This window comes from Stegostoma tigrinum, unplaced genomic scaffold, assembly GCF_030684315.1.
Source record: "Stegostoma tigrinum isolate sSteTig4 unplaced genomic scaffold, sSteTig4.hap1 scaffold_504, whole genome shotgun sequence".
Lineage (NCBI taxonomy): Eukaryota > Metazoa > Chordata > Chondrichthyes > Orectolobiformes > Stegostomatidae > Stegostoma > Stegostoma tigrinum.
In genome coordinates, this window is record NW_026728435.1 from 22876 (window position 1) to 47522 (window position 24647).

Here is a 24647-nt window from a genome sequence, read left to right on the forward strand (position 1 = left end):
GCTACGCGCAGCACTGCGTTGTCCTCTTTAAGTAGACCTTGCAGGGATTTGTGGAACTTCCTGATTCCAAATATGACTGCCAAACCTTCTCTATCTGGGCGTATTTACACTTTGCATTAGCCAAAGTCCTGGATGCATATGCTATTGGCATTCCTCTCCATTGTTCCCCCTATGAGCTATTACCACCCCAATGCCATACGAGGAGGCGTTGCATGTCAATACCAGATCTTACTTGGGATCATAGTGTGCTAACACTTTAAATGGTAATAGCTCTTTCTTCATTTCCCTTAAAGCCACAGCTTGGCTACAAAACCAATTGCAAGGCTCAGAGCTAACAAAGTGTGAAGCTGGATGAACACAGCAGGTCGAGCAGCATCTTAGGAGCACAAAAGCTGACGTTTCAGGACAAGACCCTAGACCCGAAACATCAGCTTTTGTGCTCCTGAGATGCTGCTTGGCCTGCTGTGTTCATCCAGCCCCACACTTTGTTATCTTGGATTCTCCACCATCTGCAGTTCCCATTATCACTGAATTAATTCCAAGGCTCACCCTTTTTTAGGAGTTGATGCAAAGGTGCCAGGATGGAGACTGGGTTATGAATGAACTTTCTATTATAATTCTCTAGCCCAAGGAGAGCTTCAGCACATACATGGGAGCTGGGGCACCTTCGATTGCCTTTACTTTATCTTTCAATGGTGTAACCAGGTCTTGTCGACTCTGTACCCCAAGAATATCACTTGGAGTGCCTGGACACACATTTTTCCCTTCTAAGGCATATGCCCACCTGGGAGAAAGGACTGTGTCCAGGTTCTCCAAGTGCTTTAGGCCAAGTTCTGGGACCAATTAAATTACACTGGAACACAGCATCTTACAATTACCTTTAAATAAGATAAAAGTTAGCATTTAGGCTATCTCCTTGATAAGTTTGGGAGGGGAGGTAGTTCTGATCATAACACATAACATTTCTAAATTTTCAAACAGATTAATCAACAAATTATATTAAAAATGGCCAGGGCAGAAGATGTATTGTGGCTGTAGTGTGTAGTGTTGGTGGACACCAGTATGACCTACAATAACCACTTCCACAGTAAACGTCTGCAGCGTAAAGACCTTCGACTCAGAGTTCAGCCTGAGTTGAGACTCAGACACTGCAATACAACAAGGGAAAGTTACCTTGTTTGTCACTTTGTTCCAGGAGGTAGGTACACCCGTTAGGATAGGTATTTCAGATTTGGCCTTACTCAGGGACAGAAAGGTGTGAGCCAGGCAGGTATGGGGCTTCAGAGAGTAGTACTAGCCGAACATTAGCCTTTCCAATTGCGCTGAGGTTAGCTATTCCTGCAGCTGGTGTGGACAAGAGCCGGGAGGAGGAACAAATGGACTGTGTGACCAGTGCCATAGTGCAGGAGGTCAGTCACACTGGGGAGTGAAAAGGAATGCAGTAGAGGAAAGGTATAGCATTGTCACGGGGATAGAAGCTGCTTCTACAGCCAGGAATGAGAATCCAGAAGGCTCTTTTGCGTGTTCAGTGCGAGATTTAAGGACATTTCGTGCCTGGAGACAAACATATTGTGCGAGGGGTGAGATCCAGTTGCCATTATTGGCATTGATACCATCGCCATCGGTCAGGCTAAAAAATTCTACTGAAATTCTATGAGGGAGTAATGGCCAAAAGGCAAATCATCTCTGAATTACTACTTAATCTATGGACAAATTGGTGTGGGGTAAATAAAATCAGAGAGGTGAACACATGACTGAAAGATTAGTGAGAGAGAAATGGGTTTTAATTTATGAAACACTGACAGAGGTACTGGGGAAACGGGAAGATGTATTGGGCATTGCTGCTTCTCAGATCATGGGGCCCCAAGTTGGATTCGAGTGACTGTCTGTGGAGTTTGCACGTTCTCCCCGTGTCTGCGTGGGTTTCCTCCGGTTTCTTCCCACAGTCCAAAGATGTGCAGGCTGGATGGATTGGCCATGGGAATGCAGGGTTACAGGGATAAGGCTGGGGAGTGGGTTTGGGTGGGATGTTCTTGGGAGGATCTGTGTGAATCTGATGGGCTGAGTGGCCTGCTTCCACTCCATAGAGATTCCATATTGTCAGGATGGCCTTTACTTACACTTTGCTGGGACCAAAGTCCTGGTGACTCGTATAATTATGGCTGTAGAGAGGTCCCAAAGTTAAATACTCAGCTGGATCACTTGAGAGGAGGTTAAAGCTGGAATTGAACGCCATTCTGAACTATTGTTCAAGTTGGGCCAAATGGCCCCCTTCTGTGCTGTATCATTTCAATAGTCATTATAGAAACACTATAGAAATTTGTTTGTGTAAAGTCTGTCTTGTTTATTCATTCCTTTCTGGATGGAAATCTTTCTGATGTTTCCACATGTAACTCCAGACCCACAGCAATGCAGTTGACTCTTAACTCCCTTCTGAATTGGCCAGGCAAGCCATTCAGTTCAAGGGCAATCAGAGGCAGTCATCAGAGCTGATGAGGCACAACTATGTCCTGTTAAAAAATCTTTTGTGGTGAGATATTAAACCAAGGACCTGGCTACCCTTCAAGACGGACTTTTTTAAAAAAAATCCCACAACATTATTTGGAAGAGAAGTAGGGGAACTTTTCCTTCATGTTCAAGCCAAAACATATTCCGCAACCACGGGTCACCAGAAAAATAGACGATCTGGCCATTTAGCTCACACTTGTTGGTGCCATATTGCTACGTTGTTATCACTGGGCCAGCAGGGCCGCAGCGACTACTTACCGGAACACACTTCACTGAAATAAGATGCTTTGAGATGAAGGGTCTAGGCCCGAAACGTCAGCTTCTGTGCTCCCGAGATGCTGCTGGGCCTGTTGTGTCCATCCAGCCTCACACTTTGTTATCTCGTTGCTTTGAGATATCCTGGGTTTGTAAGTGATACTATGTAAATGCACCCCTGAATTCTTTTCACCATTACCCTGACACTCTGAAATGGATTACTGCGAAAGTGCGGGGTGGGGGGGTCACAATAGGGGGCAATGTTGAGGAGTCACAAGTAAAGTGCAATGTGTGGGGGTTTATAAATGGGGTAATGGGGGGAGTCACAAATAAGGGGCAGCGTGGGGGCTTACCCACTGAATTATTCAGCAAATGATCAATGACAGTGCCTCATTAACAACCCCATTAAAAGAATATTTAGACTTGATCTCTTTTATTCAGATTACAGCGAGCCCTTGATCTGGGGACCAGGTGGCCACTCCTATCATCTCCTTTTAGGGACACAGTTACCCCTTCCACAGGTGCCTGGGCTATGAGGAGGAACCTGCTGAACACACACAAACATTCAAACTAACTATGAAAGTGGTGGCATGTCTTCAGCAAGAGTGTGATTCCTCCCCAGTCTGTGGAATTGTCTGCTAAAGTCATTTCACTCCCCAATCTCTCACCACTACTGTGGCTGCTGAAAGAACAGTGTCAGACAGAAAATGGCTCTTGGGGTGGATACGCATGACAAAGTCACACTAGAGAGAAATGGGATTGGAAATAAGGCAGTAGATTGAAAGCGGAGAGAGCTAGAGAGTAGTTTTTTTTTGAGGGGGGGTAGACAAAAGGTCGAGAACAGAGTAGAAGGATGAATAGGATAGACAGCACGAAATGTTAGGAGAAAGGAGAAGGGTCAGGTGATGGGACGACCCAGATAGGTGGGGTAATGTCCAAGAGAGGAGGGAGCAATGCAGGAGGTCTGTAATTTGGAAGCAGAGTTCATGGTCCAACAGGTTGAATATTCCCCTTAAGAATGGTTCCATTAGTGTATGTCTAGAAGACATTTTCAACAATAGTCTCTCCATGTAGCTATTTTCGAATCAAACCGTTCAGAGATCTTATTGCGCACCTCTGGTGCAGGTGGAACCTGAACTCAAGCCTCCTAGCTCAGAGATAGGGCCACTACCACGGGAGCCATCTAAACATCAAGCTAGAGTCCTGGATTACAAATCCAGTGTCATTATCACTGTGCTACTGATGTTTGGCTTCTGTTTTATGCTGATATTTCTAATATGTGAATCATCTTTATAATACACCTTATACGCTCCTCATATACACATGTCCAAATAGTGAGGGAGAAGGGAAGTCACTCACAGCTTGCTCAACCCCAGCTCACAACGAAATTACAAAAAGACTGATATCAGCAATTTAAAAGCAAAGGTTAACACAAGGATAGAATGCACCTCAGCTGAAAGTGTCTTCCAAAAGAGAGCACCTTTGGCTGAGTATTTGCTCTTCATCACATTGCTGTTACGTGGAAGGGCTTGCTGAGTGCAAATTCCACGCTGTGCTTCTCACACTAAAATAGTGACAAACTTAGCAAGTATTTCATTCACTGTAAAGTGCTTTGAATGCCTGCTGATTGTGGAAAGTGCCGTAGGAGGCGTGATCAGTAAGTTACACAAAAATCTGTAGTGTGCTAGATAGCAAGGTGGAAAACCTTAGGCTACAGGACAATATAGACAGGCTGGGTCACTTGGGCTGTACAATGGCAAATGGAATTTATTCCTGAACAGCACTGCATTTTGGAAGGACTAACAAGGCAAAGGATACAAGTCAAATAACAGGAACTGAGAGAGGATCAGAGAGACCTTGATGTACTTGTCCATAGATCATTGAAGGCAGTGGGACAGGCAGATAAGGTGTTTAAAAAGACACCTGGGATAATTATCTTTTCTAGTCAAGGCATTGAATATAAAACAAAAAGATTACGATGGAGATAGTAGGAACTGCAGATGCTGCAGAATCTGAGATAACAAGGTGTAGAACTGGATGAACACAGCAGGCCAAGCAGCATCAGAGGAGCAGTTTTGGGTCTAGACCCTTCTTCACCGTCAGCTTTCCTGCTCCTATGATGCTGCTTGGCCTGCTGTGCTCATCCAGCTCTACACCTTGTTATCTAAGATTATGATGGAGTTGTTATGAGGTTAGTTAGGTTTCAACTAGAGTACTGTGTGCAGTTTTGGTCACTTAGATATGCAATTATAACCAAGGTTAAAAAAATGTAATAGTGGGGTTATTTAATTATTATAACGCGTTTAAACCATGAGAACGGACAGGTAAGACAGTTCCCGGGGAAGCACTGCAGAGTACCCGATTCTCTTCAGGGTGACTGTAAACTGGTTGAAATAATATACTTAATAATTAATTGAATTTCCGTGCTGCAAGACTGACACAAACCCTCCCAGTAATCAGCAGCGGAGGCTGAAAACAGAGTGTCAGAGGCAGGAAAAATAGACAATAACGTCCAAGAGAGACAGGCAAAAACAAAGCAGTTATGAAGAAGGGTCACTGGACCCACAACGCCAACTCTGAATTTTCTCCACAGATGCTGGGACTTTCCAGCAATTTCTGATTTTGTTTTTGTTTCAAAACAAAGTTGGGACTGGTTTCCTGGCTGCAGAAGATGCTTTGAACAAAGGCCCTCCTTCAGCTTTCCTTCCTCTTTAACCGTGTTTTAAACTTGATACTTATATTCCGACAAGTATTCCTTCAGTTTAGTTGGCAAAGGCAGTTCTTCGATCTCTCTGGTTGCTTTATGGATGGTGATACGGCAGAAGTGTTGCAACGATGGGGTCTCAGTGTAGAAAGGTTTGGTTAACCAGAGCTGGATGCCTCTGTTTTGAGGAGCCAGACAGTGGCTGTTCTGCAGTGTCCGACATAAGCCCACATAATATTCCACCAGATGCACCACACTGTCAAACTGCTGAAGCTTAGATCTCATGAGGATCACCGAGTCGAGCCTGAACTTGCCATCTCGATATTCAATTCGCAGGTTGGTTGGTCCCAGGACAGTTTTCACAGAGATGGTGAGAAAATAGTCCTGGTGTGAACTGTCTCGCACCAAGAAAGTACCTTCAGAAGCTTCTTTTAACATCTCGTTGGCTTTGTTTGCTTGAAGAGCTCCCCAGTACCATCCTGTAAAAAAACAAGAGATGAGTCGTAAATTAGTATGCTGTAACACCAGCGTTGTGTCAATAATAGTTCAGTTGGCAGAATGCTGACTTGGATATGGTTCAAGCCTCACTCCAAGGCTGGATGACAAAGTTCTAGGCTGATATCCTACTGCAGAGCTGACAGGATATCGCACTATCAAAGGTGCCACCTTTTGGATGAGACTTTCAACTGAGGTGATCTCAGACGGTAGGGAAGATAACTTGGTTTAAAAGAAAACAGAGTATTTACTCTTTGTCACATTACTGTTTGAGAGGGCTTACTGAGCACAGATTGCTTGCTGTGCTTCCCACACTAAAGCAGTGACAAACTGAGCAAATGCTTTGAAAGACTGATGGTTGTGGAAAGTGCTGTAGGAGGTGTAATCTGTAAGTTACATAAAAATTGGTGGTGTGGTAAACAGCAAGAATGAGAGACTGCAGGGCAGTATAAGCGGTGAGATGGACTGAACAATGGCAAGTGGAATTTAACCTTGCAAAGTGAGGGCTGATCCATTTTGGTAGGGCCAACAAGGGAAGGGAGTACACACTGAGTGGTAAGATTCAAGAAAGTACAAAGGGTCAAAGGGATCTTGATGCGCTTGCCCATTGAGTAATACAGCATAGAAACTGGTCCACACTGACCATGGTGCCCATTTAGCTAGTTCCAATTGCCGTATTTGGTCCATATTCATCTAAACCCTTCCCATCCATGTACCTAAGCTAATGTTTTTTAAGTGTTGCTATTGTACCCGCCTCAACCAATCTCTCTGGTAGTCCATTCCATATACACACCACTTTCTGCATGAAAAAGTTGCCCCTCAGGTCCTTCTTATATCTAAGCCTTCTCACCTTAAACCTATGTCCTTTAGTTTTCAATTCCTCATCCCTGGGGAAAAAGGCTATATGCTTTCATCCAATCTATGCTCCTTATGATTTTACACACCTCAATAAGGTCACCCCTCATTCTCCTACGTTCCAAGGAATAAAGCCCTATCCTGGCCAACCTCTCCCTATATCTCATGCCTACTAGTCCTGGCAACATCCTCGTAAATCTTCTTTGCACATTTTCCTGTTTAACTTTGTCTTTCCTATAGCTGGGTCACCAAAACTGTACACAATACTCCAAGTGCGGCCTCACCAACGACTTATACAACTGTAACATAAAGTCCCAACTCCTATACTCAATGCCTTGCTTGATGACGGCCAGCATGCTTAGTGCCTTCTTCACCACCCTATCCATCTGTGATGCTGCTTTCAATGAACTACGTACCCGTAACTCCTAGCTCCCTCTGTTCCACAACACTGCTCAGGTCCTTACCATTTACTGTATCAATCCGACATTGGTTTGACTTTCCAAAGTGCAACCTGACACTTATCTGTGTTGAATTGCATTTGCCAATCCTTAGCCCACTTCCCCATCCAATCAAGATCCCTCTGTAATTTTTGATAACCTTCTTCGCTATCAATGATGCCTCCCAATTTTGTATCGTCCACAAACTTACTAATCATGCCTTGTACAGTCACATCCAGAACGTTTATGTGAATAAGAAGTAACAAAGATGCCAGCAGCAAACCCTGTGGCACACTACAGAAGGCAGCACGACAAGTGGATAGGGTGGTTAAGGCGGCAAATGGGATACTTGCCTTCGTTCGTCAAGGCATTGAATGTGAGAACATGAAGGTTATGATGGAGCTGTTTATTACGTTAGTCAGGCCCCAGCTGAAGTACTGTGTGTAGTTCTGTCCACCACTCTATAGAAAGGTTGTGATTCTACTAGTGAGGGTGCAGAGCAGGTTCACCAGCATATGGCCTGGGCTGGAGAGGCTAAATGGGCTGGCGTCGTTTTTCTCAGAGCAGAGAAGGCTGAGGAGGGAACAGACTGAGGTTTACAAAGTTGTGAGGGGCATTAGGTAGCTAAGGAGAAGCTTGTCCCATTAGCGAGGGGGTCAATAACCAGGTTGCACAGTTTTAAGGTAGGGAGCAGGAGATTTAAAGTGATTCAAGGAAAAAAAATACCAAGAGAGTTATTGGTATCCGGAACTCACTGTCTAAAAGGGTGGTAAAGGTAGAAACTCTCAAGACATTTGGGAACTATTTAAGTGAATGCTTGAAACAACATAGTGTACAAGGTTATGGGCCAGGAGCTGGAAAATGGGATTAGAATAGATGGATGTTTGATGAACATTGATCCATTGATACAAAAAAAATCACTTTGAAAGCAGTCACTGTGTAGGCAGTGATTAAAGAGAAACTCAGAGGCTTGTGATCTGCTCCAGTCATTGACAACTAGTAAACGAGCCTACGTTTGGTAGACTATTAATCCAGAAATTCAAATAATGTTTTGGGGATCCAGGTTCAAATCCCACTACAGCAGATGGTGAAATGTGAATTCACTAATAATGTAGAATTAAAAATCTACTGATGACCAGGATACTATTGTTGATTGTTGGAAAAACCCAGCAGGTTCACAGATGTCATTCAGGGAAGGAAATCTGCCATCCTAACCTGGTCTGGCTAACATGAGACTCCAGACCCACAGCAATGTGGTTGAATCTCAGCTGTCCTCTGAAATGGCCTAGCAAGTCACTCATTTCATGGCATGGTGGGCCAAAGGGCCTTTTTCCATGCTGTAAAAACTTTGACACAATGGCTATATAAATGCATTTCAAAAATTTGAGCCACTTAATGTCTGTGTATTTTTTTTGGATATACACTAGGAAAAATGCAAACCTGGACATTGCTGTGTTGCAGTGAATGTGCCAGATACATTGCCAAAAAGAAATTGTGAGAAAGTCACCTCATTTCCACCTTTGTGTTGGATTCTTGATCCAGAAGAAGTTGTTCCTTTTTGCCGCCATTTTCTATCTATGATATTTTTACAGAACTGTCTGTTCAGTCTGTCCATTTATGAGTGTGTATGCATGTTTGGGTTTAAAAAGGATGCAGCTTAAGCTTGCATTTGGCACTTGTTAAAAGATAAGTTTATTTATATTAAATGTGTTGTTTAGTTCATTGATGAAACCTGGAGCAAGCTTCTTTTGTCCTTGATAGTAAAGTCAGGTAAACTAGCCACCTTGATGGTGCAATTAGGCATTGATACATTTATGAAGGTTCATGGAGAATTGGAGCTTATTTACCAGTTGTCAATGACTGAAGCCGGTTTCCAAGCATATGGGTTTCTCAGTGATCGCTGCTGCCTAAACAGTGACTAGTTTCGACATGCTTTTTTTTGTATCATAAAAGACACTGCCAACCTGGGTCTGATCATTCCTTTCCAATCCTAGGACTGACCTAAGAAGGTATTGATGGCAATGGACAAGCTCAGCAAATTATTGGGATGAGGTTCAAGGACCAGTCTCAGGTGAGTTTCAAGTTTCCACTTTGTTTTATGTGCCATGCTGTCAATCCTATGTTCAAGGTGATCAATAGCCAACTCTTTGTCCCAGTGATTCTCATCGTTGGACCCTTTGATTATAAAATTGCTTTGATATGTTTCCTGCTTAAAATGTTAAGATCTTGATCAATTGGGTCAATGGGCTGAGGAGTGGCAGATGGAGGTTAATTTGGACAAATGCGAGGTATTGCATTATGGTAAAATAAATAAGGACAGGACTTACACAATTAAAAATAGGGACTTGGGTAGTGTTGTGGTGTTGTAGGGGTTCAGGTACATAATTCTTTGACATATGCATCACATGTAGACAGGGGGATTAAGAAGGTGTTTAGCATGCTTGCCTTCATTACACACGGCTCTGAGCACAGGAATTGGGACATCATGTTGAAGTTGTACAGGGCATTGGTGAGGCCCCTTCTGGAGTACTGTGTCCAGTTCTGGTCACCTTATTATAGGAAGGATATTATTAAGCGGGAGAGGATTCAGAAAAGATTTACCAGGATGTTGCCAGATTGCAGAGTCTGAGTTATCATGAGAAACTGAATGGGCTGGAACTTTTTTCACTGGAGCGAAGGAGGTTGAGGGATGACCTTATAGAGGTTCATAAAATCATGAGGGGTGTAGATAAGGAGGGTGATGGGTGTCCCCCCCCCCACCCCGAGTGTGGGGGATTTCAAGCCAAAGGGGCATATTTTCGAGGTAAGAAGTGAAAGGTTTAAATAAAGGCATGGGAGAAATTTGTTTTACAGAGACTGAACTGGAATGAACTTCCAAAGGAAGTGGTAGGCGCACGTATAGTTACAACACTTAAAAAGGTGTTTGAATAAGTATATGAATAGGAAATGTTTGGAGGGATATGGGCCAAGCACAGGCAGGTGGGACTAGTGTGGTTTGGGATTATGATTGGCATGGGCTGGTTGTACCAGTGCTGCATAACTCGAGTGAGAAGCTCAGCTAAATGTCAACTCCACTTTCTGATAGAGGAACAGTACTTCAGGAGCATCCTGTAAGGTTTTCTATACTTTGAGGATAGGCCAAATTTTGATTCATAATAACTCTTTGAAATTACTACAAAAGTTTTTCTTTTTGACTCCCAATTACATTGTCACGAGAATCTGGATAATAATGGCGAACAGGCACAAAATGATGGAATGCTGACACCGGCAGTCACATGTCATCTAGTCTGAGAAATTGAAGGACTGTACTTAGTGTAGCTGAGTGCCGGTGCGGTGCAGACTGGAGGCTTGGAGCGGAGTGAGGCAGTTGTCGGACTGGAGTCTGGCATGGGCGGTCAGACCATGCGCTGAGCTGCTGTTATTTGAAATTATTAGCCAGACTGTATCGTCAATCCTATAATTATGTTATAACTATCTTATTTCTAACCTATTTTGTAGACACTGTAAGTAATGCTACTATTTTTCCTTTTATTTCTCTTTTGTATCCAAGATTTTTACCTAAGTACTTGCACCTAAGAGGGTGACATTAAAGGCAGCCATTGTAAAATCGTTTCACTGTACACCTGTACTTCTGTAGTGGAGTACAAGTGACAACAAAGGATATTCTACTCTTCTCTAGCAATAATCAGTATTCTGCATATGGGAATGTAAACAGGAGAGTCTTCTGCTGGGAATCTGACAATAGGCACTCTTAGATAAGGCAGAGACAGAAATGCAGATGACTCAAAGTATGGACAGTCTGGAATAAGAGACTTCTACAATACAGCATCTAACCTATCAGGTCGATAGAGTGATCATGAAGGCATACAGCAGGTTTTCATTCATCGGACAGGGTACTGAGTACAAGAGTTGGCAGGTCATGTTACAGTTGTATCAGACTTTGGTTCAGCCACATTTGGAGTACTGCGTACAGTTCTGGTCGCCACATTACCAAAAGGATGTGGATGCTTTGGCGAAGGTGCAGAGGAGGTTCACCACGATGTTGCGTGGAACGGAAGGTGCTAGCTATGAAGAGAGGTTGAATAGATTAGGATTATTTACATCACAAAAGACGGAGACTGAGGGGGGACCTGATTGAGGTCTACAAAATCATGAGGGGTTTAGACAGGGTGGATAGCAAGAAGCTTTTTTCCCCCCCCCAGAGTGGGGACTCAGTTACTAGGGGTCATGAGTTCAAAGTGAGAGGAGGAAAAGTTTAGGGGAGATATGTGTGGAAAGTTCTTTATGCAGAGGGTGGTGGGTGCCTGGAATGCGTTGCCAGCGGAGGTGGTAGACACAGACACGATCGCGTCTTTTAAGATATATTTGGACAGGTACGTGGATGGGCAGGGAGCAAATGGACACGGTCCGTTAGAAAATAGATGACAGGTTAGACAGAGGATCTTGATCAGCACAGGCTTGGAGGGCTGAAGGACCTGTTCCTGTGCTGTAATTTTCTTTGTTCTTTGTAACCAAGTTCCCAGACCTCATGGTGGGCAGATTTCACCAGGAGAATATAGTGTGAATCTAAGGAAGTAGCACTAATCAGTTTATCTGTTAAAAGTCACAGAGATTCCAAATTTCTGAGATGAAATCAGTGTGCAACTACCCTTTTCTTTTCCTCTCTTGGCAGAAATTTTCCTTCTCTTCATTCCATGAAGGTATTGACTGTTTTCCTGGTTCCTCAGACACCTATTACTCTTCCACAAAGAAATTGTGGCCCTATCTCATATGCTTTAATACTGGGGGGTTGGTCTTGTGCTGTAGGGGAGGCAATGGCCAAGTGGTATTATCACTGGACTATTAATCCAGAGACTTTGCTAATGTTCCGGGGACCTGGGTTCACCTGCTGTGGTGGAATTCAACAAAGAATAAGGGTCCATGATAACCATGAATCCATGTTTGATTATCAGGAAGAAAAAACATCTGGTTCACTAATATCCTTTAGGAAAGAAAATATGTCATCTTTACCTTTTCTGGCCTACATAAGACTCCAGACAACTACAGCAATGTGGTTGACTCTTAACTACCCACTTGACAACTAGGGATGGGCAATAAATGCTGTTCTGGCCAGAAATGCCAATATCTCACGGCAACATCTGAAAAAAAGTGGTGTGCTCTGCCACAAGGCTTCAGGGTTCAGGCTCCACTTCAAATCTTGGTGGTCAAGGAAGGTGCCTTGATGATGCAGGTTGAGAATCAACTTGTAAATCCTTCCAAATTTGCCAGCGGCAGCTGTAAGAGCAGGAGAGAATCCCTACCGCCATTATCTACAGCCCCAGGCTTCAATCTACTTGTAGAAGTGTGTGTTACCACAGCAACCTGGGCTGGTTGGCTGCATGGCTGGTGCTAATGCCACGGGTTTTGATGTCTGGTCTGGCTGCAGTGGGTTCTTGACCTTTCCTTACCCGTGGTGGACGTCACAGCGCTGAGGTTCATAGATGCTTTTAGCAGGGGACTCAAGAAAAGGCATCACAGAGGTAACATAAAGAGTAGATGCAAACAGAAAACTGATGCTCATGGTGTGGATCCCATTACACACACCATCTAAATTTCCTTCTCACTCACTGAGTGACATTGAGTCATACTGCCCAGCAGCTTGCAGTGTTGTTTTCTGACCCTAGTGCCCTGCGATTGAATCCAGAATTTGGTGACTCAGAGGCAAGAGAGCTACCCGCTGAATAGTGGCTGATCACAAAGCTAATGGGTATAAGCACGGCTTGCAGGATAGTCTCATGATTGGTTCACATTTCAACAGTGTTTTTAAAAAAGTGACAAGGTTCAATCTTTGACCCGACACATTTGGTAACATTCAAACCAGCACTTGAATGTCATGAAGTAGATGGGCATTCGCTGTGTGAAGGGATTGAAACTAAATTACAGTTTTTGTTACAGACAGGTATATAGAACAGTACAGCACAGAACAGGCCCTTCAGCCCACAATGTATAGCTCAATATTTTACAATTTCCATTATTTAACACTGGCAAAAGATTGGGTATAATACTAAGTTGCTTACCAACCATATATTCAACCATCTGGGTCCTGTTTTGGGTCCAGAATGTTGTCTGTGTTGTTCAGAGAGCTCTTACATACCAGCTACACTAGACACTATTAACATGGGCTTTGGGAAAAGTGATGCCAAAATATGCAGACTTGCTCACTCATTGCTTCTAATTTGAGAAAATTACTGACATTTTTGACCTTAACTTTTTCACTGACACCCTCAGACGCAGTTCAACATACATCAGCTGCAGGCAATGTTCCCACTACATTGTCCTATCAAGGGGGCATTAACTACTTTAGCATTAGTTGTTGTTTGATATTTATGGGCATTTGATGAGTAAGTTAGAGATTTTGGTGGTTGGTTCAGACCTGTTGTTACCTTCCCCACGGTCTGAAGGCTCAGAGGCAGAGAATTCACAGAGATGGTGCAGAGGAGGGTATGCTGCTCGAAGAGGGAGGAGGAGGAGATAGACTCTTAGCAGGAGGCCATATCTATCCAAATGGTTCAAAGTGCAATTCTCCGGGATCACTCTCAGCAATGAAGGGTCCATTGGATATTTCCCAGATGTGTACGGAAATCTGCCACCTGCTGTGAGCAGATCTGAGACTGTCGGTGGCTGTAAAGGTACCTGTAGCCTTGAACATGTTCCAATATCACTAACGCATTATATACAAAGACATGGGTTCTCTGCAGAGAGAAACAGACAGAAGCAGAGAGTGGAACAGAGAGAAGCCGGCAAATCAGGCAGAAGCAGGTGGAGCGTTTGCATAGCCTCACCAGGACAGTGTGGTTCCCATGATGCAGAGTATTATTAATGATTCACTTGCTCCTTTGAGGACCCTTCATTTAAACGTATCACAACCATAACAGATGAATCCCCTCAATGTCCCACTGGTGTGTGACCATATGCAGCCCATTGAGCAGCCCACTACCTGTCTCCCAGGGGCTGTTGAGATGCCTTTATACCATGGCCCACCTGACCACCAGAGCAAAGCAAAAGCTATTGGATGACAAAGATGACGCACTGACCATTTGGCTGGTGTCTCCATTGCACAAGCCCCAAACACATGGACAGGAGGTATTTAGGGAAAACCGTGCCTTCACATGTCAAGCAGACCATCGGGTTGTTTGACCAACACTTTTACAGACTGAGTTCTGAGGAAGGATCACCAGACCTGAAACGTTAACTCTGATTTCCCTTCACAGATGCTGCCAGACCTGCTGAGCATTTCCAGCAACTTCTGTTTTTGACTCTTACAGCCTGGTGCACTCTGCAGCCTTCCAAACCCTTCAGAGCAGTTTAATGGTTCACTGCCTGTTTGTTGCACCCTACACCACCCTTGCCATCATGTGGGGACAGCCCTGATCACCAGACATGCTGAGGAAGATGGGATAAAGGAAGTAAAGAGCTAATTGATCCACTTATCCATGAGGCTGAGATACAAACCACCAGAAAACTAATAACGCTGCCCAGCTTCATCAATCAATCATGCGGTATTCCAAACCAAGGTCAGCTAGTACACCTTGTATATCCCCCTTCCTGGGTTCCATTCCGTCCCTGCAAGTGACCCCACTGAGTTCATCAGGGGAGACTGTACAATACCCTCGCACCGCCTGACCCTGAAGGACTGCTCCTGACTTGGCACTGCTGGTGGCAACGTAGCCTGGCCAGCTGGTGAGGGTACAGGCAGAGTGGCAGCAAAAGGGAGGCTGCTGGCTGTCCTCCGGAGAGAGAGAGGATTTGATATACTCCAGCAGGGCAGCACCTCAACATTGCAAGCTACCTGCTGCTGCAGCACCTTGCCAGGCACCATCTGAACGTGGGTATTTTAGACAGGACAATAGCAAGCTGAGCCTGCACTGCAAGTGTACAAACATTGCCAGGTTCCTGTCAACAGTGTGGAGCTGGATGAACACAGCAGGCCAAGCAGCATCAGGGGAGCAGGAAAGCTGACGTTTCAGACCAGGAGAGAGAGATAATGGGAACTGCAGATGCTGGAGAATTCCAAGATAATAAAATGTGAGGCTGGATGAACACAGCAGGACAAGCAGCATCTCAAGAGCACAAAAGCTGATGTTTCGGGCCTAGACCCTTCATTCAGACCAGGACCCTTCTTCAGAGTTCTACACCAACCCTGCCATCACATTCTGAACAGGTTCTGAAGAAGGGACCCGACCCGAAATGTCAACTTTCCTGTTCCTCCGTTGCTGCCTGAGCTGCTGCGGTTCCTCCAGCTCCGCACGGTGTTGGCTCTGACCTCCAGCATCTGCACTTCCTGATGTCTTCCTGCCAGGTTCCTGCTTGTCCTGCAGTGGTAGATGAGGCATCAGCCCAGGTGGGTACACAGTGGGATCTGGCTGCTAAATCCTGTTGGAAAGGACAGACTCCGAACTCAATGCCAAACTGGTACAGAACTCTGAGATAATGGGAACTGCAGATGCTGGAGAATTCCAAGATAATAAAATGTGAGGCTGGATGAACACAGCAGGCCAAGCAGCATCTCAGGAGCACAAAAGCTGACGTTTCGGGTCTAGACCCTTCATCAGAGAGGGGGATGGGGAGAGGGAACTGAAATAAATAGGGAGAGAGGGGGAGGCGGACCGAAGATGGAGAGAAAAGAAGATAGGTGGAGAGAGTATAGGTGGGGAGGTAGGGAGGGGATAGGTCAGTCCAGGGAAGACGGACAGGTCAAGGAGGTGGGATGAGGTTAGTAGGTAGGAAATGGAGGTGTGGCTTGGGGTGGGAGGAAGGGATGGGTGAGAGGAAGAACCGGTTAGGGAGGCAGAGACAGGTTGGACTGGTTTTGGGATGCGGGGGGGGGGGGGGGGGGGGAAGAGAGCTGGGCTGGTTGTGTGATGCAGTGGGGGGAGGGGACGAACTGGGCTGGTTTAGGGATGCAGTAGGGGAAGGGGAGATTTTGAAACTGGTGAAGTCCACATTGATACCATATGGCTGCAGGGTTCCCAGGCGGAATATGAGTTGCTGTTCCTGCAACCTTCGGGTGGCATCATTGTGGCACTGCAGGAGGCCCATGATGGGCCTTGGTACAGAACTCTCATGTCCCCAGACCCGTGGCTGCAGTTCAGACATGGCAGTTGTGATAGTGGCAGCATAACCGAGACCGTGGTGCCACGTTCAGAGGCTCCAGTCAATGCCAAGCAGTGACTGGAGGAGGAGATTGTCAGAGAGGGAGAGCCTATCCCTGCCAGCACTGGAAGGTCAGAGAGGGAGAGCCTATCCCTCCCAACTGGAAGGTCAGGGGTGGAGTCTAACCCTGCCAGCTGGAAGCCACCAGGGGACGTCAGGCAATTAGTTGCCCAATGTTGTGGTTTCCTCCCCTTTGATGCAGGGTGCTCCGCCTCCAAAAGAACTGCCATCCAATCAGAGGGATGACAGTTCATCTATACCACAGCACCACCGAGAGTGGTGGCCACAGCTGGGACTGCAGCAAGCTCCGGATTAGGCCAAGATAACGAAATGTGAGCCTGGATGAACACAGCAGGCCCAGCAGCATCTCAGGAGCACAAAAGCTGACGTTTCAGGCCTAGACCCTTCATCAGAGAGGGTGTGTTCATCCAGTTCCACACTTTGTCATTCCGGATTAGGTATGGGGTCTGATCGGATAACTTTTCCAAAGAGTCAGCACGGGCAGAATGGGCCAAGCAGCTTCTTTCTGGGCTGAGAGATTTTATTCTCCATCCTTTGGTATGATTTGCTTCAACGTATAGCATTAGTGACGCACACATGGGACTGAAATGTAAGAGTGCAGGACCTTTCAAAGGCTGGTCCTCACATCTGTCACCACCCCAGCCTTTCATGTGGAGACACAGTTCAGTAAACACTCAATGACTTTATTGTGTACAGCTCAAGGGAACAGAACAGAAATATTATTCACACCCGTAGTGACCTTGTGACCAATAAGGAGATGCAGGCAGGGACTCAGACAGAGTGCATGTAAATGAAGCAGGCCAATGAATAGAAGTCTGAACATTCACAGAACATTGGCAACATGTAACCTTTGTCAAAATATTTCCAATACTGCTGAACAATTGGTTGTTTTAAAATCCCTAAGGAAGAAACAAAAATGTATGGACATTTTCAGACATTAAAGTTCATCTCAAATTAATGAGGCATTTGCTTTCACAATTATCTTAGCTTGTGTCAAGAAGGAAAAGGGAGTTGCTGGCCACAATAATGTGGCATTTTATGGTGTGCTTGTGCCAAACAGTTGTTTACGTTAGCTTTTAACTCTCAACTTCCATGTCTTTTAAGTCCAAGAATGAAATGAAAACTTCTTTCTCTTTTGCATCGTTGTTGCTGCACTTATGTAGAGACCTCTGCCCCAGGACATGATGACAGGGTGACACAGTGGCTGAGTGATTAGCACTGCAGCCTCACAGCACCAGAAACCCAGGTTCAATTCCACCCTCAGGCAACTGTCTGTGGGGAGTTTGTATGTTCCCCCTGTACTTGCATGGGTTTCCTCCCAATTCCCAAGTTAGGTGATTTGCCATGCTAAATTGCCCATTGTAGGGAAGTGTGGGCTAGGTGGATTAACTATGGAATTATAGAGAGTCGAGTCTGGGTGGGATGTTTTTTTCAGAGGTTTGGTGTGGACCTGATGGGCCGATTGGCCTGTTTCCACACTGTAGGGATTCTATGAACCCTGCAAACCGACACACCCCTCTCAGCCCTGGATCCAAACCTTCCCTCACTCTTAGACCCAACGTCTCCTTCCTCTGTTGTGGACCTGAACTCTTTTCCTTTGCAGGATATGTTCTCTCCTGTTACGAAGCTAGACCTGGAGCCTAATCCCTACTCCATTCAGGAGTGACAGTGGAGTGGAGCAGGTAAGACAGAGGGAACAGACTGAAGTTGATGAATGGAGGGGAGGGCAAGATGTGTTTGGTATTGGCCATCAAAAATAGTGGACGGCTAGTGTGTTGGGAAGTAAGGCTGAGGGGAACCTTCCAGTTGTTTTGGGTAGGTAATGAAGGGGTGAGGCAGATGTGCAGCTGACAGGGCAGATACAGCTGAAGGCTCTGTCTACCATAATGTGGCAGGGGTAGACTCTTGAGGAAATGGTGGATGCAGGTACAGTTACAGCACTTAAAAGACATTTGGATAAGTTCATTGCCTAGGGGATGAAAAATGATCAGGGATGTGCAGGAATGTAGAGTTGAGGTTAAAACCTGATCAGTCATGGTCTTACTGAATTGCAGAGCAGGCTCAAACTGGCCTACTCTTGTTCTCTGTCTATGTTTGTGTGACCAACATAGAGTCATACAGCACAAAAACAGACCCTTCGGACCATTCTGACCATAATCCCAAACTAAACTAGTTTCACCTGACTGCACTTAGCCCTTCTCCCTCCAAAGATTTCAGCCTCCTCCAGTGATCCCCAGCATCACAGATGCTAGTCTTCAGCCAATTCACTCCATGTGATATCAAGGAGACAGTTGGGGACACTGGATTCTGCAAATGCTACGGGACCTGAAAATATTCTGGCAATAATACTGAAGACTTGTGCTCCAGAACTTACCGCTCCCCTTGACAAGCTGTTCCAGTGCAGTTACAACACTGGCATCTACCCAACAATGTGGAAAATTGCCCAAGCATATCCTGTACATAAAAAGCAGGACAAATCCAACCTGACCAATTACCACCCCGTCAGTCTCCTCTCGATCATCAGTAAAGTGATGGAAGGTGTCAGTAACAGTGCTATCAAGCAGCACCCGCTCAGCAATAACCTGCTCAGTGACGCCCAGTTTGGGTTCCGCCAGGGCCACTCAGCTCCTAATCTCATTACAGCCTTGGTTCAAACATGGACAAAAGAGCTGAATTCCACAGTTGAGATGAGAGTGACAGCCCTTGATATCAAGGCGACATTAGACTGAGTGTGGCATCAAGGAACCCTGGCGAAACCGGAATCAGTAGGTATCGGGGGCAAACTCTCCAGTGGTGGAGTCATACCTGGCACATAGGAAGATGGTCGTGGTTGTTTCAGGTCAGTAATCTCAGCTCCAGGGCATCTCTGCAGGAGTCCCTCAGGGTAGTGTCCTCAGCTCAACCATCTGCAGCTGCTTCATCAATGACCTTCCCTCCATCATAAGGTCAGAAGTGGGGATGTTCACCAATGATTGCACAATGTTCAGCACCATTCGTGTCTCCTCAGATACTGAAGCAGTCCGTGTTCAAATGTAGCAAGATCTGGACAATATCCAGTCTTGGGCTGACAATTAGCAAGTAACATTTGTGCCACACAAATGCCAGGCTATGACCATCACCAATAAGAGACAGTCTAACCACTGCCCCCCTTGACATTCAATGGTGCCACCATCACTGAATCCCTCACTGTCAACATCCTGGCATTATCACTGACTGGAAACTCAACTGGATTCACCACATAATCACAGTGGCTACAAGAGCAGGGTGAACACATCTGGCCAAGCAGCATCTGAGGAGCAGGGTAGCTGACGTTTCGGGTCAAGACCCTTCTTCAGAAAATCTCAGATTCTCCAGCATCGGCAGTTCCTACTACCTTGGCTACAAGAGCAGGTCAGAGGCTGGGAATGCTGTGGCGAGTAACTCACCACCTGACTTCCCCACAGTCTGTCCACCACCTACAAGGCACCAGTCAGGAGTGTGATGTAAAACTCCCCACTTGCCTGGATGGGTGCAGCCCCAATAACACTCAAGAAGATTGACACCATCCAGGACAAAGCAGCCGCTTGATTGGCCCCCAAAACCACAAACATCTGCTCCCTCCATCACCGACGCTCAGTAGCAGCAGTGTGCACTATCTACTAGATGCACTGCAGAAATTCACCAAAGATTCTCAGACAGCACCTTCCCAACCCATGACCACTTGCATCTAGAAGGACAAGGGCAGCAGGTATATGGGAAACCCACCACTTTCAAGTTCCCCTCCATGCCACTCGCCATCCTAATTTCGAAATATATCGCCGTTCCGTCACTGTCGCTGAGTCAAAATCCTGGAACTCCCTCCCTAAGGGCATTGTGGGTCAACCCACAGCAGTTCAAGGTGGCAGCTCATCACCATCTTCTCAAGGGCAACTAGGGGCTGGCAATAAATGCAGACCCAGCCAGGGACACCCACATCTACTAAATGATAGGAAAAAGTGGGAATACTCTACTTCCCTATATCACTGACTGAGTTAGGGAAAGGATGGGTGAATGAGCCTGGATGTATTGACCATGTGTCAGTCAGGGATGAGATAAGTGAAACATTCAGGTGTGCAGGCAGGACACACCCCATCTGGTTGTCAGGGCAACTGCTTCCTGCTCCGTAGGAGGCCAGTCTGGCAAAGATTGTGACTCCTAGTGATTTCTTTTGCTCCTTCCTCTGTGGTAGATCCCAGGCTGTGCTGTACTATGTGTACATTGCTCTATACTGTTCATAAAACAGTAGATACTGCTGAGCATACAGATGTGATGTACTGTAAGCGGAGACATTGCTGGGAAGCTCAATTATCTATCCACAGTCCTCTATAAACAGCAGTAGGTGATTGGGTTAAAAAAACACCAAAATTCAATAATGAAATGTGACCTGTTGCAGACCTAGACTTCCAAATTTACCCTTTCTCAGAGTCTGTAATACACAAGTTCCAATCAGTGATATCAGGTTGTAAGCAGCCTTACCAACCTCCCTAACATCACTTTAAGAAGACAATGAAAAAGGCTCAAGATCTTTGAAGACATTGACATTATAGTGATGTCAAATGGAGAAGCTTGGTATAGTCACCCTCTCCTTGCTTACGTTTTGCTACTAATTACTGTTACATCATTAAAGTTTTGCAATCCCAATTTTTTCCAGACTTCCTTCTAGTGCAGATGGTTTTCAGGAATGGATATTTTCACGAAGCTTGATTTCTTTTGAGGCAAGATTTTGGGGATTCATTCCTGAAGTGGCAGCATCCCAGTTCTTTTCCAAGTCACCCATCAACTCGTCTTAGATGCTTCTCAGCTTCTGGGAGAGATATCTGCTGTGGTTCAATGGTGGCACACTCACATCTGAACCAGAGGGTTGCAGGTTCAAGTCCCACTCCAAATACTTCAGCACTAAATCTAGGCTGAGTTTCCAGTGTAGTCCAGAGAGAGTCGAACACTGACGAGCGTATAGATGAGATCTTTTCTGTGTTCATTCACGGGGTGTGGGTATCACTGTTGGACCAGCATTTATTGTCCATCCCTAAATACCCAGAGAGCGTTAGAAGTCTGCCCCATTGCTGTGGGTCCGGACTCTCAGAACCGATGGCAGATTTCCTTTCCCAAAGGACTTTAGTGAACCAGATGGGTTTTTCCAACAATCGACAATGGCTTACAGTCATTATTAGACTCTTATTTCCAGCTTATTACTGAATTCAGATTCTACCATCTGCCATGATGGGATTTGAATCCAGGTCCCCAGAACGTTACCGAGGTATCAGGATTAATAATTTGATGATAATACAACTAGAGCATGGCCTCTCCCTAATTAGATCCCTGATCCCAGAGGCAAAGGTACAGGAATGTGAAGTCATTGCAGTGAATTCCCTGACTGCACTGAAATGGAATGGAACCTGGTATAAGCAATTCCCCCCACCCCCTCCCAAAACTGGAGAAGACTGGTTCTGGTTAAATTAACCATGTCAGAGGCTGCAGATAGCTCTAGATGAGGAATCAGGTATGAGCATTGAATTGCATATCAAACAACCTGGTTCCAGATACAATGCCAACTTTTTAACAGGCTCTTGCAAGTTTCACCCACTTCATCTCATACAATTTTGTCACTTCTCCCCGGAATCCAGCTGGTTACTTCGCAGCCACAAGACCAGGCACATCTCTTGCCCGGCTGAATGTGCTGTAGTTCTCTAACAAAGCCTCTGCCACTTCAGGAAATCTTCTGAAGAAATACACTCAAAAAAACTTGGGAAAATAAAACAGACACATCCAAAAGGCTGCCTGATAATTATATGAAGTTATTGGAATTTGACTTCCTTCACAGATGGGGAGTACGAAATATCCTATCTTGCCTGTTCTTCCCCCATGAGATGCAATCATAAACTCCCCGAGTTACATATCAGTACAGTCACATTTTGTTTCCTTCCTCCTCCCCATTCCCCAACCTTCTTAGAAAGAAGTTCTACTTGCAGCTGTTTTCAGGAACATTTTAAAAAAATTATGTAACATGATTGAATTTTCCATTGCTAACTCTCTCCACAAACACACCGCTCACAGGTTCGGAGAAGATTTAAACTTTATCACCTGCATATTTTAAGTAAAATTTACATTTATATTGAAGGAGAGGTGGTTGGTTTAAAATTCTGAACACCCTCAGCTACTCGGACCTCCTCCTATCTAACATGTTAGTGTCTCGTTTAAGGTTGCACCCAAAGTATTAATTTAACAAACACAACTTCGTTCCAGAGCTTCTCTTGAATTAGTAAAATATTTTCAAAACAGTTACTATTTGACGCGCCTTCCTCCGAGTAAAATGTAGGAAATTCATTTTGCAGTTTCTAGCACAACGGATGCTGAACATGTAGACAGTTTTTCAACAATAACAACAAAAATTGTTGTGTAAGACAGTGCCAAAGCAGGGCAGCGTCGCAGGTAGGCACTCTGACAGATCATTAACGAGTTCATCCAAAAGGCAATAAGACTCGGTTGTTTGTTTGTTTTTGCTTTGAACATGAAAAGTGAAAATAACTTGAGGCTGTTCCTGTTATTTGGATAAAGGCGGGGGTTCCGTGTTAAAATGGCTGAGAGGGACGGGAATTTTGGACAACAGCATGACACACAGTGGGCGAACCGCTGCTTACCTGTACTCCGCAGGTCGGCCAGCGCGGCTGAAATGGGATCTTCCCCGACTCGCCCAGTCCTCGACTCTGCCCTGGCTCCCTGCATCGAAGCCACATCGTCTGGTCCCTACGGTAGGTCATCCAAGAGATCAGCAGCCCTCGGTCACCCAGCCACATTCATCTCCCCTACATCATTCGCGGGTGGGGGCCAGCGCCGCTCAATGTTTACAACACGCCTCTGGGGAGGGGGAGACACAGAGAGAGTGAGGGAGCCTAACAGAATACCTCCAGCGTCCTGGTCACACTCAGGGCTTGTGTTGATGCTGCCCTCCGCAGGGTGGGGGCAGCAGGAGGAGGACCGGGTGGGCGGGGGCGTTCCGTCACAAGTTTGACTTTGTCCAAACCTTCCGTTTCCAGTCACAGGACGAAGAAGCGAACCTCCACGTGTCAGTCAATCCTCCAGGGGAACAGCCCAGGTAGAGGGGACGAGTGGCAGCCAGTGTCGGTGTGTGAGAGTCAGAGGGGGATCGGGTGTGAGAAATACAGTGAGAATGAGTGTGAGAGTGAGTTTAGGTGTGAGTCAGTAATGAGTGTGTGAACGCGGGAATAAGTGCGAGAAGGAGTGAGAGAGAGGGCGACAGGGAGTGAGAGAGAGGGAGAGTGTGAGAGGGCGAGAGGGAGTGAGAGAGAGAGAAGGGGAGAGTGCGAGAGGGAGTGGGAGAGTATGAGAGGGAGTGAGTGAAGGGGAGTGTGTGAGGGGGAAGAGTGCAAGAGGGAGTGAGAGAGAGGGAGAGGGCGAGAGGGAGTGAGAGAAGGTGGGAGAGTGCGAGAGGGAGTGAGAGTGAAGGGGAGAATGCGACGGGGGGAGAGTGAGAGAGAGCGGGAGAGTGCGAGAGGGAATGAGAGTGAGGGGGGAGGGTGAGAGTGCGAGAGAGGGGAGAGTGTGAGGTGGAGTGAGTGAAGGGGAGAGTGCGAGAGGGAGTGAGAGTGAGAGTGCGAGAGGGAGTGAGAGTGAAGGGGAGAATGTGACAGAGGGGGAGAGTGTGAGAGGGAGTGAGAGAGAGCGGGAGAGTGAGAGAGGGAATGAGAGTGAGGGGGGAGGGTGAGAGTGCGAGAGAGGGGAGAGTGTGAGGTGGAGTGAGTGAAGGGGAGAGTGAGAGAGAGGGGGAGAGCGCGAGCGGGAGCGCGGCTGGAGGGGGAGAGCGCGAGCGGGAGCGCGGCTGGAGGGGGAGAGCGCGAGCGGGTGCGCGGCTGGAGGGGGAGAGCGCGAAGGGGGAGAGCGCGAGAGAGGGCGAAGGGGGAGAGCGCGAGAGAGCGCGAAGGGGGAGAGCGCGAGAGAGGGCGAAGGGGGAGAGCGCGAGAGAGCGCGAAGGGGGAGAGCGCGAGAGGGGGCGAAGGGGGACAGCGCGAGAGAGGGCGAAGGGGGAGAGCGCGAGAGAGCGCGAAGGGGGAGAGCGCGAGAGGGGGCGAAGGGGGACAGCGCGAGAGAGGGCGAAGGGGGAGAGGGCGAAGGGGGAGAGCCCGAGAGAGGGCGAAAGGGGAGAG

General features: G+C 46.3%; 1 protein-coding gene across 1 annotated transcript; it reads right to left on the minus strand.

Annotated features, from left to right (window-relative positions):
* Positions 1–462: 462 nt before the first annotated feature.
* On the minus strand, positions 463–23434 carry socs2 (suppressor of cytokine signaling 2). Its single transcript, XM_048554283.2, has 2 exons — positions 23124–23434; positions 463–5946 (listed from the first exon to the last, which is right to left on the minus strand). Exons 1-2 carry the CDS (start codon positions 23206–23208, stop codon positions 5486–5488), a joined length of 546 nt encoding a protein of 181 aa, XP_048410240.2. The 5' UTR covers positions 23209–23434; the 3' UTR covers positions 463–5485.
* Positions 23435–24647: the final 1213 nt, after the last annotated feature.

Coding starts and splice junctions, on each gene's coding strand:
- socs2 (XM_048554283.2), bottom strand. CDS start 23,208: ATGCAGGGAGCCAGGGCAGAGTCGAGGACTGGGCGAGTCGGGGAAGAT. Junction 5,947..23,123: donor GGCCGACCTGCGGAGTACAG/GTAAGCAGCGGT, acceptor GTTTTTTTACAG/GATGGTACTGGGGAGCTCTT.